A 14,119-nucleotide genomic window follows, 5' to 3' on the forward strand; every position below is an offset into this window, starting at 1 on the left:
AGAAGAAAATTAAAAACCATCTCTTTCAGGAGGCCTTTCTTCACCAACTTGCCCCTGGAGATTCTTCTCAGGGGGCGTCTTCCCCACCCATCACCATCCTTTGTGCTGCATAAACCTACACCCTTCCTCCTCACTTAGCTTACAGGAGTCCCAGGGCAGGGAGGGCATTCTGTGCTACCTCTGTAATCCTGCCTGGTTCAGGCTGGCCACTGAAAGGGCAACTGCATGTTTGTAGAAAAGAACACATATTTATCACATAAAACCTGGTAAGAGCTGGTATTGCCTCCAAAAGGGAGTGACGGTGGGTCTCTCTGAAGACGTCTGAATTGATCATGAAGGATTTACTGAGCAGTTAGTTATTCAGCAGCATTAATTATTATTTGTATTTTTTTACTGTTTTAAGTTCCAGGGTACACATACAGGCCGTGTAGGTTTGTTACATAGGTAAATGTGGGCCATGCTGGTTTGCTTCATCTAACAACCCATCACCTAGGTATTAAGGCTGGCATGCATTAGCTATTTTTCCTGAAGCAGTATTAATTTTCAGTAATCACATAAAATCATTCACATCAGAGTAAACTGACATCAAGCTTTAAATGAAGACCTCAAAAGAGAAGTGCCACAGTTTCAAAACCACTCAGCTAGGCAACACAAATTTAAATTTTTTAAAAAACTAAACGTTAGCCCAGTGTGGCGATTCATGCCAGTAAGTTCTGTACTTTGGGAGGCCCAGGTGGGACGAATACTTAAGCCCAAGAATTTGAGCCCAGCCTAAGCAACAAAGTGAGACCCTCATGTCCACAAAATATATATATATCAGTTGGGCATGCTGATGCACAACTGTGGTCACAGCTACATGGGAGGCTGAGATAGGAGGACCAGACCGCTTGAGCCCAGGAATTCGAGGCTGCAGTGACCCATGGTGGGGCCACTGCACTCTGGCCTGGACGACAGAATCAGACTGTCTCAAAAAACAAACAGAAAACAAAACAAAAAAAAATTAAGCTTTATTTTATTATTTAAAATAAAACTCATGGTCACACCAGTAGTATTTGGATTAGTAATGTAACAGTTAAGAGCATGACAGGCTGGTGTGAATCTCTCCTCTACCACTTTCTAAGCTGCATAACACTGGACAAATTATTTAACTTTTCTGTGGTGGAGTCCTTGTCTACAGAATAGGCATAAGTCTCACAAAATTATTGTGAGCTTTAAATGATTTACAGATGAAATTACTAAAACTGAGCCTGAACTTGACATATATTTAACAGCATGAGCTGTTATCATTCACATTATAATAATTGCTATGAGAAATAATTTTTGTCACTATCTCATCTATTTCAGTGCATTTCCAAGAAGCAAAGGTACTTTAGATTTGGTTATAATTTCTTATCATCTAGTCTTATAAATCTCCACATTTAAACTAGTAAAATGGAACAGCTCTTTGAGAGGCCAAGGTGGGCTGATCACCTGAGGTTAGAAGTTCGAGGCCAGTCTGGCCAACATGGTGAAATCCCATCCCTACTAAAAATACAAAAATTAGCCAGGCATGGTGGTCAGTGCCTGTAATCCCAGCTGCTCAGGAGGCTGAGGGAGGAGAATCACTTGATCCCAGGAGGCGGAGGTTTGCAGTGAACCAAGATCACACCACTGCACTCCAGCCCAGGTGACTGATCAACAGACAGAGACTCTATCTCAAAAAAAAGGAACAGCTCCATTGGGTTTAATTACCATTCCTTCTCACATTCATTTTAAAGCTTCAAGAAAATGGCTGTTTCAACACTGGGTCTGGTTTTCTACTTAAGTGTTCTGAAAGGATTTACTGAAAACCCCCAATTGGCTGGAACATTCCTGCTGCTTACCTTTCAGCAGAGTGACTGTGAGTGAATATGGTGAAATCCATTTGGTTTCAATTTTCTAATACACAAACACTTCATTGTACAATCAATGGTAACAGGTTCGCAGTATCTAAAAGCATGCTGTTTCTGCTCCTTGATTTTTCTGCTCTACTTTTAACTCTACGGTGATTAAGTTTCTTGTCCCCCACAAGAAATGCCTCTCAATTTATTGAGAGCATCACAACAAATTAGTTGCTATTAATTTTTTTGTAAAACGTAACAAGGTAGAATCAAGTTCATCTTCTCAGTCTGCTCGGGCCACCATAATAGTAATAATACCAGATGTGGCGGGGGACAGGGGGGAGGCTCAAACAATAGAAATTTGTTTTCTCATAGTTCTGCAGGCTGAGATGTCCAAGATACAGATGCCAGCTGATCTGCTTCCCTGCGAGGGCCCTCTTCCTGGCATCCAGACGGCCACCTTCTCATTGTACCTCACAAGGTGAGGACAGTTCCAGTATCTCTTCCTCTTTTTTTTTTTTTTTTTTTTTTTTGAGCTGGTGTCTCATTCTGTCTCCCAAGCTGGAGTGCAGTGGTGCTATTTCGGCTCACTGCAACCTCCACCTCCCTGGTTCAAGCAATTCCTCTGCCTCAACCTCCTGAATATCTGGGATACAGGCACATGTCACCATGCCTGGCTAATTTTTTTGCATTTTTAGTAGAGACAGAGTTTCACCACGTTGGTCAGGCTGGTCTTGAACTCCTCACCTCCTGATCCACCCGCCTCAGCCTCCCAAAGTGCTGGGATTACAGGTGTGAGCCACCATGCCCAGCCGTCTCTTCCTCTTCGTCTAAGTGCAGGACCCCTACTGGATTAGGATCCCACCCTTATGACCCTGTCCAACCTCCATCACCTGCTCACCGGCCCTGTCTCCAAATACAATCACACTGCAGGTGGGGGCTTCCACATATTGATGTGGAGAGACAGACCCAAGCTTTCCATAAAAGTCTTCTAACCAGCCAAATATAAAACTCAAATTCAAATCCAGAATGTTTCTGGTTATATTAACTTTTTTCCATTCATATACAGAAAACCACCCAGTAAAATACAATTTAGGTTTTAACTCAGACTGAAAAATCTGGATGCACAACTCAGTTATCAAGCTCATGGAGGAAGGTAAAAGCTTAAAAACATGCCCTGTCTTTTCCCTAAGACTACACGGATCCACTTTTCTCTAAGACACGACATTATGGAGAGTAAAAGGACTTAACAACTGCTTTTCCGTTGGGTGGGACTGATCGCCTATATAAAATGATTGTATCTTTTCCCATGTATCCTGGGTATTGGCCTAATGTCTTTAAAGTATTTGCACTTAGGTTTTCTGGGATTTAAGCACCACGAAATTCAGAGAAACATACGAGTAGCAGCAGTTACTCAGAAAATTAAGTGAGCTCCAAATTGTGCCTAGAAAGATGAGGGCTGTAAAAGCTGACAGGGTCTTAGATTCTCAGACACTTAATACTTTCCAGATGTGAAGGCTGAAGCCCAGGGAGAGTAAAAGACTTGTTCAGGCAGCATATTGGGGCCAGAATGGAACCAAAACACAGGGCTCCAACTACAGGCCAGGGACCAGGGGCCACACTCAATGCCACCAACCTACAGGTGCTCCTCACAGAGGAAGAAGGGAGCTACTCATTCTCCGGCAAGCACCACGAACCTTACTGGGCAATGATAGTAAGGAACAGAACTTTTTCTTCTCCACCAAAGGACAGGGTTTTGCTCTGCTGCCCAGGCTGGAGTACAGTGGCATGATCATAGCTCACTGCAGCCTTGAACTTCTGGGCTCAAGCGATCCTCCTGCCTCAGCCTCCTGCATACCTGGGACTATAGGTGCATGTCATCATGTTCAGCTAATTTTTTTTCCATAGAGACAGGGGTCTTGCTATATTGCCCAGGCTGGACTTGAACTCCTGGCCTCAAGTGGTCCTCCCACCTCGGCCTCCCAGAGCACTGGGATTTCAGACATAAACCACCATGCCCGGCCAGGACCAGAGCTTTCATCTCACTCATGCCTTGACTCCCCAAGTGTGGCAATATCCACCAGTGTTTCTCCCAATGTCTTCTGGCTTCTGTTTTTCCTCCCAAATGATGAACACTCCAAGCTAATGAATTCCTCTTTCCACCTCATTCCTCTGGGGACGGAGATGGAAATGTGCTGCCAATCCCTCCTCTTCCACGCATACCTCTGTGGTCACGTGACCTTAATCTTGACGCTGGACCTGAATCTAAACAAACAGCACTTAAAACATTTCCGTGCAGTATAGGCTCCTCACACTTGAGGCTTCATGATAGGGTTGAAAAATAAAACCTAAAAATACGAAATTGTAGACAGGTAAAGAGATCTGGGATTTGCTTGCTTTTGTTAGTTTCCATAAAACATTCGCACATGTGTGGACACATAACTCACTATTGTTGTATCCGAACTTACTTCTAAATTGATTTGACATGACTTTAATTTGTTCAAGGTTGTACTTGCAGAAATAAGGTGTGTTCTCTACAAATTTTCTCAGTCAATTGGAATGGTGAGCAGGCTTTTCACCCTACTCTGTGACACAGGGCTGACTTTTCCACTTCCATTTCTTTGTAACACAGAGAAATCTGTACATCTGCCAAATTTAGTATGATACTTAATAGCTACTCTTGAGGCTCTCAAATTTCACTGGCCTAACAGGACCTTAAAACCACAACTTCTAAGACACCAGCCAACATAAATAAAAGTTCATATTAGAAAAATTCAACTTTTTAGTGACGCTCGTATCCCTCCTAAATTTATAATATAACTCTAAGTAACATTTAAAAAAATTAATCTCTTCACATGTATTGAGGGTACACTGTGGACCTACCGTTCAACACTTCAGTATCGTTAAGCACTTAACCATTTGAAAAAAATTAACGAAATGATTCGTATTAACAACAGCCACTCGGTTGTCTATTTATGTACACATTCTACTGAATAGCTTCTAAGACGGTTTATGCACCTGTATCTCTCTCAACTAGCCTTTGCCTTGCTCAGAGATAAGGAATGTGTTGTCACCTTCTGTTCCTACCTTCTCTGCTCAGGGTGCTGGTCCACAGAAGGCTAAATGACAGAATGCGTTAGTCCTATAATCATGACTGTCACATTTCACATTCAAGTAATTCCTAACTATTGAACTATTTATTCTTACCAGAACTGGACACACGCCTGATCCTCTGAGGAGAAAAGGCTCGATCAGCACTGAGGTTTCTACTGTCGCTGTTCCGCCTCAAACAGGACACCGGGGGCCCCGCTTTGCCTTTTGGAGCAGCTATTTTCCTCACGCTGCAGGAGTCAGGCTTGGATACATTCCTACCTGAGGTGGTTGTCGTTTCTGAAGCAGAGCCCTGTGAAAATAACAGTTAAGACTGTAAACCAAAAATAAAATTCTAAGCGCCCCAATTGATGGAATGGACCCCTCCCTCTAGGCTAAGGGAATTCCAAAGCAACCTAAAAAGCTAGTTCAGGCCACAGTGGGAAGGAGGGTCAGACGTGCCACATTATACTCTCCTTCCTTTAGAAATCAGGCGCAACTGACCGGCACTAACATTAAAACTAAGACGTTAAGTCAGATAAAACAGACTCTTTACAGCAAAAAGATACCAAATTCCAATCTGACTCTAGTATACCATCGCATGACAGACAGCAAGTCCTGAAGGAAACCGAAGTATTTTTACCCCAAAATATTTTTCTTGAACATACTTTGAAATGGCCTTGCAAAGCGGTCTCTTGTGGGGACAAATTCACATTCCACAGAGAATCTTCTTACCTTCCCAGATCTTTTTCTGGTCCCAAAGCAATGAGCCGAGAGTCTAGCACCTTTTAAAAGTCTAAATAGGAAATATTTGCCACCTACTACTGCCTCTAAAGGTGGCCACCTATGAGATTTCATCTACATAGTAAGAACCTTGGTCCCCACAGCCCCTCCTCTTAACCGACACACTTCTTTGTATTGATTCCAGGTCTTTAAATAATAACTTAATTCTTTCAACTAACTGCTAATCAGTAAATCTTTGAATTCACCTACAATGTGTAAGTCCCTGCTTCAAGACTTCTCATCTTTCCAGACCAAACCAATGTATATCTTAAATGTACTGACTGATGGCTTTTGTATCCCTAAAACGTACAAAACTAAGCTGTAACCAAACCACCTGGGCACATGTTCTCAGGACCTCTGGAAGCTCTGTCATAGGCCAGGGTCCTCATATATGGCTCAGAATAAATCTCTACAAATATGTTAGAGTTTGGCTTTTTCATTAACAGAATTTTAATCGAGATGATACCTTTTCCATATCACTCCCATGTGGTATTAGCTATGTGACAGAAAGAATTTCTAGGCGGACATGTACAGTTGTCCTTCCCTATCAAAAATGATTGATCTAGGACCCTGGCAGATATCAAAATCCATGGACACTCGAGACTCTTATATGAAATGATGTAGGGTTTGCATATAACCTACGCATACCCTCCCACAGACTGTAAATCATCTCCACATTACTTACGACATCTGCATACTTGTTTCAAGTGGATTCAACATGGTATTAAGCATGTAGTAAGTTCACGTTTTGCTTTTGGAAACATTGCCCATGTTTCGATGTTTTCCTCTGAATATTTTTAACCCAAGGTTGGCTCAATCCACAGATGTGAAACCCATAAATACAGAGAACTGACTATATTCAATTTCCATTTTTACTATGAAGCAATTAAAACGCTTCACAGTTTACTCTTTAAATCACCATATTCTGCCTTTGTACCCATTAGTGAGTGTTCTCAAGATCACCAGTGCCACAAGTTAAGTTCGAGCTACAGTTACCAATCTTTTCCCTAGGAGCGGGGTGGGGGGTAGGGGGCTGTCTCTCTATGGCAGGCGTCCCCAAACTTCTTACACAGGGGGCCAGTTCACTGTCCCTCAGACCGTTGGAGGGCGAGGGCCGCCACCTAACTGTGTTCCTCTCACTGACCACCAATGAAAGAGGTGCCCCTTCCTGAAGTGCAGCGGGGGCCGGATAAATGGCCTCAGGGGGCCGCACGTGGCCTGCGGGCTGTAGTTTGGGAACGCATGCTCTATGGCATCCAATCTAACAACTGCATCCTCTGGTTTCCTGACAAAACTTTTTCTTGGTTTTCCTTGTACCTTTCTGATCATTCCTTTTCTGGGTACCATTTTTCTGTACCTTTGGAGGCTAATGATATAATTTGCATCTGTGTCCCACCCAAATCTCATATCAAATTATAATCCCCAGTGTTGGAGGAGGGGCCTGGGGGGAGGTGACTACATCATGGAAGCAGACTCCTCATTGCTGTGCTCAGGATGGAGTTCTTAGAAGATCTGGTTGTTTAGAAGTGAGTGCAGCCTCCACCATCGCTCTCTTCCTCCTTCTCTAGTAATCCAAGACTCCTCTGCTTCCCCCTTTGCCTTTGGGCCTGGACTGTAAGTTTCTGGAAGCCTCTGCAGCCATGCTTCCTGTACAGCCTGAGGGACTGTGAGTCAATTAAACCTCTTTTCTTTACAAATTACCCAGTCTCCGGTAGTTCTTTATATAGCAACTGAGAACAGACTAATACAGCTAGTATTCAGGAAGACCTAATCCTTGGTCCTGTTCTCCCTCCTCCCCGCGTGCTCCTCCTACATGATCTTGGCTATTTTAATTGCCACTTGTTCACTGGTGCATCCAAATCCACATGCCCAACCAATACTCTCTCCCGAGTATCCTATATACCTCACTTCTTTCTACACCTCCCCTCTCAGCATCCTTCAAGTACTTCTATGTGTTAGTTCCTTTTCACATTGCTTATACAGCCACACCTGAGACTGGGTAATTTATTAAAAAAAAAAAAAAAAAAGTCATTTAATGGACTCACAGTTCCACATGGCTGGGGAGGCTTCACAATCGTGGTAGAAGCTGAACAGTACACCTTACATGGCAGCAGACAAGAGAGGATGAAAGCCAAGTGAAATGGGTTTCCCCTCATAAAACCATGAGATATCATGAGACTTACGCGCTATCATGAAAACAATATGGGATAAACTGCCCCCATGCCTCTATCATCTCCCACTAGGCCCCTCCCGCAATATATGGGAGTTATGGGAGCTACAATTCAAGATGAGATTTGCGTGGGGATACAGCCAAACCATATCCCTCAACTTACTAACATATAGTCCTTATAAGAATATACATAGGGCCCTTAACAGATTATTATTCTAAATCCTAAGTTTATGTATCGACTCAGTTAATCCTCATATAATCCTGTGAAGTTGGTAGGTTTACTATATCCCATTTCACAAAAGAACATGAAAGCATTTTCTAAAATTAAACTTACTTTCCCATCTATCTCAAAACTTATCTCTTCCTGTATTTACCACAACATACCCAGACACCCAACTTCAACAATGAAAGCTATTTCTGAGTGCTTTCTTTCTTACCTCTTACACCCCACTTTTCCATCTGCTGTCATTTCTCACCAAGATTACTGAAACTATGTCCTCAGGATCTTTCTGGTCTCACCAGCTCTCAAGTCATTTTTCATTTGCCTGCTAAGGCAATCTTTCTCAAACTCAAATAGGGTTAGACACCTTCCATCTGTCTTCCCGATAGCATCTCTTCTTCACAAGGCCCAGTAATCCTAATGCATGTGGAAGCCCCTGCCACCCTCTTCACCTCATTTCCTACTGCTCACGGTTCTACACTCCCAGTTCCCATCATACCAACCACCTGGAGTCCCCTAACTGAGAAAATCTTCTCCCATTTCTTCACCTTTGTACGTAGTATTCCTCTACCCAGAATATTTGCCCTTCAAGTTCCAGCTAGTGACAACATGTGCTCTCCCCTATAAGCCTTCCTTGACAACTCTGCCCATCACCACACCTCATTCCTTCTCCTGCAGCTCAGCAATCTACTCAAACTCCCAATTTAGCAATCAACATACCCTTGCTGGTTTACTTTCTCATACTGATAGAGGCAGAATGCAGAGAAATCCTAAGCAGACTCAGGTCCCCAACAAAACCCCACCTGCAAGCCAAACACCCTGAAACCCACAGCCCAAAGTGAGAACTTCTATCCCTGTTTGCCTGTTCTCTCCTGAATAGTTATTTCTGCATAATGTCTTTTTACCAATTGACTGCTGCCTTTTCCAAAATTAACTACAGTCTTTCCTTCCCCAACATCTCTTGCCTATAAAGACCCCAGACTCAGTGGGTAGAGAAGAGGTATTTAGTCCATTTTCATGCTGCTGATAAAGACATACCCAAGAGTAGGCAATTTACAGAAATAAGAGGTTTAACTGGACTTACAGTTCCACATGGCTGGGGAAGCCTCACAATCATGGCAGAAGGCAAGGAGGATCAAATTACGTCTTACATGGACGGCAGCCACAGGAAAACTCCCCCTTATAATAACTATCATATCTTGTGAGACTTACTATTATGAGAACAGCATGGGAAAGACCTGCCCTCCATGATTCAATTCCCTCCCATGGGTCCTTCCTAAAACACGTGGGAGTTCAAGATGAGATTTGGCTGGGTACACAGCCAAACCATATCAACCGGAGAACTGAGAGAATGGCTGGATCTGCTGCCGTATGAACACAGCTGATCTCGTCTCATCTTGGAAGCTAAGCAGGATCAGGCCTGGTTAGTGCTGGGATGATAGAGGGACAGCTGGACTTTGGAGGCGAGATAGCTTAACTTCGGGGAAGAGCCAGCTGGAGACGGCTGGACTTCAGGGAAGATCATCTGCCCATCCCATCCCCTCTCCAGCTAGCCTCTCTGCCCAGAGCCACTTCCAACACTAAATAAAATTATCCACCTCCACCATCCTTCAATTGACCTTGTGACCCAATTCTTTTTGGACACCGGACAAGAGCTTGGGATGCACTGAGAGCGGGTACCCAAAAAAGGTTATCACACTGGCCCTTTGCCCTCCTGGGCTGAGGGCAGCTGCCCCACACAATGAGGCAGAGGGCCCACGGAGCTGATGAGACACCGCTGTCCGTGGATGGTGGAGCTAAGACAGCACTGTGACATGCACTCTTGAGCTTCTGGAGTAAAGGCACCCCCACCTGGGCACCACTGTGGGGCCCACATAGAGCCTGCTCCTGCCAACGTCCAAAGTGGCTGGTTGGATCCCGCGCTCACTTGCCCACACACTGCCACCAGCAAGAGGTTGAGTGTGGTGGGCTGAATACATGGGGCGCCCCCATTCCAAGTTCGACAAAGAGGGAGAGAAAAACTCCTGCATCAGTATTACCCACTGCACTAGACGCTACATTTGTACAAAGTCTCTTTTTACCCCTGTATCCTAATAATCATCACCATATATATAATACACACTAGGTACCCAATAAATGTTCCTATTCCACATAGAAGAAATGAAATGGGAGCACGAGCCTCACTCAGCATACATTACAATACCGAACTACATTTTATATTCTCCCTTTAATGTAAACCAAAACTAAAATTCTAATCCCCTCAACCATCTGAACGGACCCCTTCTCTCGACCAAGGGCATTCCAAGTTAACCTGAAAAACTAGTTCAGGCCAAGAAAGGAAGTGGGAGTCAGACATGATTATCATCTCCTCCCTGTTGGAATTCAGGCACAGCTGACCAGCATTAACATCAAGCAGACCTTAAGACTAATAGAACAGACTCCTTTAAGTCTGATAAGAAATATTTACTATCAATTCCCCCTCAAGCCTGCTACCTGAAGGTTTCATCTGCATGATAAAACCTTGGTTTCCACAACCCCTTATCTTAACCCAGACATTCCTTTTTATTGATTCCAGGTCTTTAGATAAGAACTCTTTCAACCGACTGCCAATCAGAAAATCTTTTAGGCTTGGTTGCACACTTTGGGAGGCCGAGGTGGGCAGACCACATGAGGCCAGGAGTTCAAGACCAGCCTGGTCAACATGATGAAACCCTGTGTCTACTAAAAATAGGGGGGGAAAAAAAAGCTGGGTATGGTGGTGCATGCCTGTAATCCCAGCTATTCAAAGGGCTCAGGCAGGAGAATTGCTTGCACCCAGGAGGCAGAGGCTGCAGTGAGATCAGAGATCACACCACTGCACCACAGCCTGTGCAACACAGAAAAAAAAAAAAAAAAAAAAAAAACAAAGAAAAAAAATCTTTACATCTGCCTGTGACCTGGAAGCTGCCCCCACCTCCAGTTGTCTCGCCTTTCTAGATAGAACCAATGTATAACTCACCTGTACTGATTGATGCCTTATGTCTCCCTGAAATGTATAAAACCAAGCTGTAGCCTAAGCACCTTAAGCACATGTTCTCAAGACCTCCTGAGGGCTGTGTCATGAACCACTGGTCACCAATATTTGGCTGAGAATAAATCTCTTCAAATACATTAGAGTTTGACTCTTCTTTTTGATACAAAAAACAACTGAGCCCAACAGAGACTTAGTAACCTCCCTGCGGTCATTTTGCACCGTGAATGATGGAGCTACAATTTGAAACTACTCCAAAATCTGTGTTTGTAAGGTAGCATGTTCCCCACCATTACCCTTTTCCTTTGTTTAAAAAAAATCACAAGTGTTAATTTCCTGTAGAGATACATAAAGCCCAACACTGATGACAGTTGAATTCACACATTAGGTGAATTCAGCAGTAACTTAGTAGGCCAATAACCCATCAGCACAGCTGGAGGTCATGTTCTGGCACTGGAGAACAATACAGAATTGGCCAAGAAAAGCAAGGTGACTGTACACAAACTAACAAAGATCTTCTGTCTCTGGCTAGGTTAAATTAAAGCTGGCTGAATTCATCTCCCAGAGGGAAATCTTCTTTAAAAAAGTAACCCAAAAGTTAATCTCCCAGAGAAAACCTTCTTTTAAAAGGTAATGCAAACTTCTCATCTGTTTACAAAAGTGAATCTTCAGCGTATCGCTTACTTTTGCCTTTCAGAGTCAACATTCCAAACATTTTGAAACCCTATGGTGTATGGAGCAGAAAAGGCCAGGATTCAAGTGAAGGCCCTGAGTTTGAATCCCAACTTTACTACTTAGCAGCTGCGTGCATTTGAAGTGACCTCTCTGAAGTATTAAAATGTAGACAACAATTGTCCTATTGTTACTGCGAACAGTAAAGAACCACATATGTAGAGCACCTGAGCATTACAGGGCCCATTAAATGGCATAATATACCTAGAACACCTGAGCAAAGTACCTGGGCCAGGGCAAGCAGTGGATAAATATCAATTCCTTTCCTTTTAGGTAAGTCTCCCTTCCCTTTATCTCACACACGATCATGAATAAATAACCTCTGTCTCGAGGAGCTACGCCTCGTCCAAATTAAAAATCAAGTTCCTTCTTCCAAATAAGAACTTCTCTAAAGATTCAGATGAACCCTGACCACCAAAGAGCTGGGAGGTTGCAGGCAGTCTGAGGATTCAATAAACTCAAGGCTTAAGTTAGGACAAAGCCAATAGTGAAAATTAACATCTGGCCGGGCGCAGTAGGCTCATGCCTGTAATCTCAGCACTTTGGGAGGCAGATGCGGGCGGATCACTAGAAGTCAAAAGTTCGAGACCAGCATGGCCAACATGGTGAAACTCCATCTCTACCAAAAATACAAAAAATTGGCCAGGCGTGTGCACCTGTAATCCCAGCTACATGGGAGGCTGAGGTGGAAGAACTGCTCTAACCTGAGAGGTGAAAGTTGCAGTGAGCCAAGTTTGTACCACTGCATTCCAGCCTGGGTGACAGAGCAAGACTCCATCTCAGAGAAAAAGAACAGTAACATCCCTCCAGGATGGTCTCCATCAATCCAGGGCAGTTAAAGCCTTTGAGTGCTGCTGAAGTGACCAACAGGTATTGATGTTTTAGGAAAACACGCAGTGAATTCATTCACCTCTCTACAGTAAGTGCAAAGCCAGTGGCCTCTGAGCATCTGCCCATTGTCCTGTCCTCCTGCTCAGAGACATGGAAACGTGAAAGAGGTGAACTAGCCAAATGAGAGAGCGCTGTGCTTCAGACATGATCATGAAAGAAGAGTAAGTCCTTTATAACCAGCTGATAAGCAAAAGTGACAGCGCAGAGGATACGGGACAATCTTTCAAGACTTACAAAGTATTTCATCGCTAATTAAGAACCCTAACTGCCAGATTCCTAAGGTGAAAAGCGCTTCTTCTCCAAGATGTCCTGGGATCCATTTCAACCTGATGGTTGAATACCACATCGTGAGCCTGAAAAACAGGCTTTCATGCTGCACATGGGAAATTTAACTCTAAGACTAAATAAACAAATCAGGAAAACTTTTTAGTTTCAAAATTATACAACCAATTTAAATTCAAGACAAATTTCATTAAAAAAAAAAAACCTTTATGATAGTGTTTTTGCTAGTTGGGGACTGACTCACAAAAACATCTTCCATAAAAAGAAATAAACATCTTGCTTCTGTGTTTATCTGTAAACACCAAATTAAGAATGTTGATTAGAATTAAGAGGGTACTGTCATTTAATTTTGCAAAAAATTAAAATTATAAATAATGTAAGTTTTCTAAGTTTGTCTTCAAGATAACTTAAAAACTAAATCTGAGTTTTGAAACAATGGATGAACTCAGTTTAGAAATCACTGAGTGGTGTACCATTCTTCCAAGTAGAGAAGACTGGTTGTTAAAGCTCAAACATCTCGACACTGATGTTTTAGAAAATCGAGAGTTTCAGCCTTTCCTAACCTTGTCTTCCAAAGGGATCTGACATTTCCCTCCTGTGTGGCCCCTATGCACCCTGAAAACACCTAAGTCAGCCCTTCTGCACTTGCTACTCTATGTGCTTCATTCCTCTTGCCAGGAGCCCAAGGGACAAGCTGCCTGTGTCACACCTGCCTTTCTCCCCTGGCTCCTAGCTCCATTCCTGGCCCAGAGGACAGGCACCTAAGGACAGCCTGTCTGAGGCTGAAAATACACCTAAGTCCCCACTGCCAAAAATAGGGCCGAGGACAAGTTCTCTACGGCCTGTCAAATGTTTTTAAAACTCAAAAAACCTGTTTCTTCACATTATTCTCAAAAACACATGCCTGTTGAAAGAAAAATCACTTTTATACTGCATGTGAATTCTTTAAATAGAACTCTCTAGGTACCCCCAAATATTTTAGACAGGTGCTACAGAAAACATACTGGTTTTTCACTATACATGAATACAGGAGATTTTATTTTATGTACAAGGAATCAATACATTAAGGCTGCAAGAGGCCT

The 14,119-nt window shown here is 43.2% G+C and overlaps 1 protein-coding gene across 6 annotated transcripts in view; it reads right to left on the bottom strand.

Annotated features, from left to right (window-relative positions):
* The window catches only part of MTUS1 (microtubule associated scaffold protein 1), a 160,557-nt gene that overhangs the window by 95,583 nt on the left and 50,855 nt on the right, over positions 1 to 14,119 (bottom strand). For all 6 annotated transcript variants that reach the window (XM_074383970.1, XM_074383971.1, XM_010346095.3 and 3 more), the window contains one exon: positions 5,067 to 5,262. In XM_074383970.1, the coding sequence (XP_074240071.1) occupies positions 5,067 to 5,262 (196 nt within the window). The remainder of the gene's footprint in view (positions 1 to 5,066; positions 5,263 to 14,119) is intronic.

The sequence above is a fragment of the Saimiri boliviensis genome, chromosome 13 (assembly GCF_048565385.1).
Source record: "Saimiri boliviensis isolate mSaiBol1 chromosome 13, mSaiBol1.pri, whole genome shotgun sequence".
Classification (NCBI taxonomy): Eukaryota; Metazoa; Chordata; class Mammalia; order Primates; family Cebidae; genus Saimiri; species Saimiri boliviensis.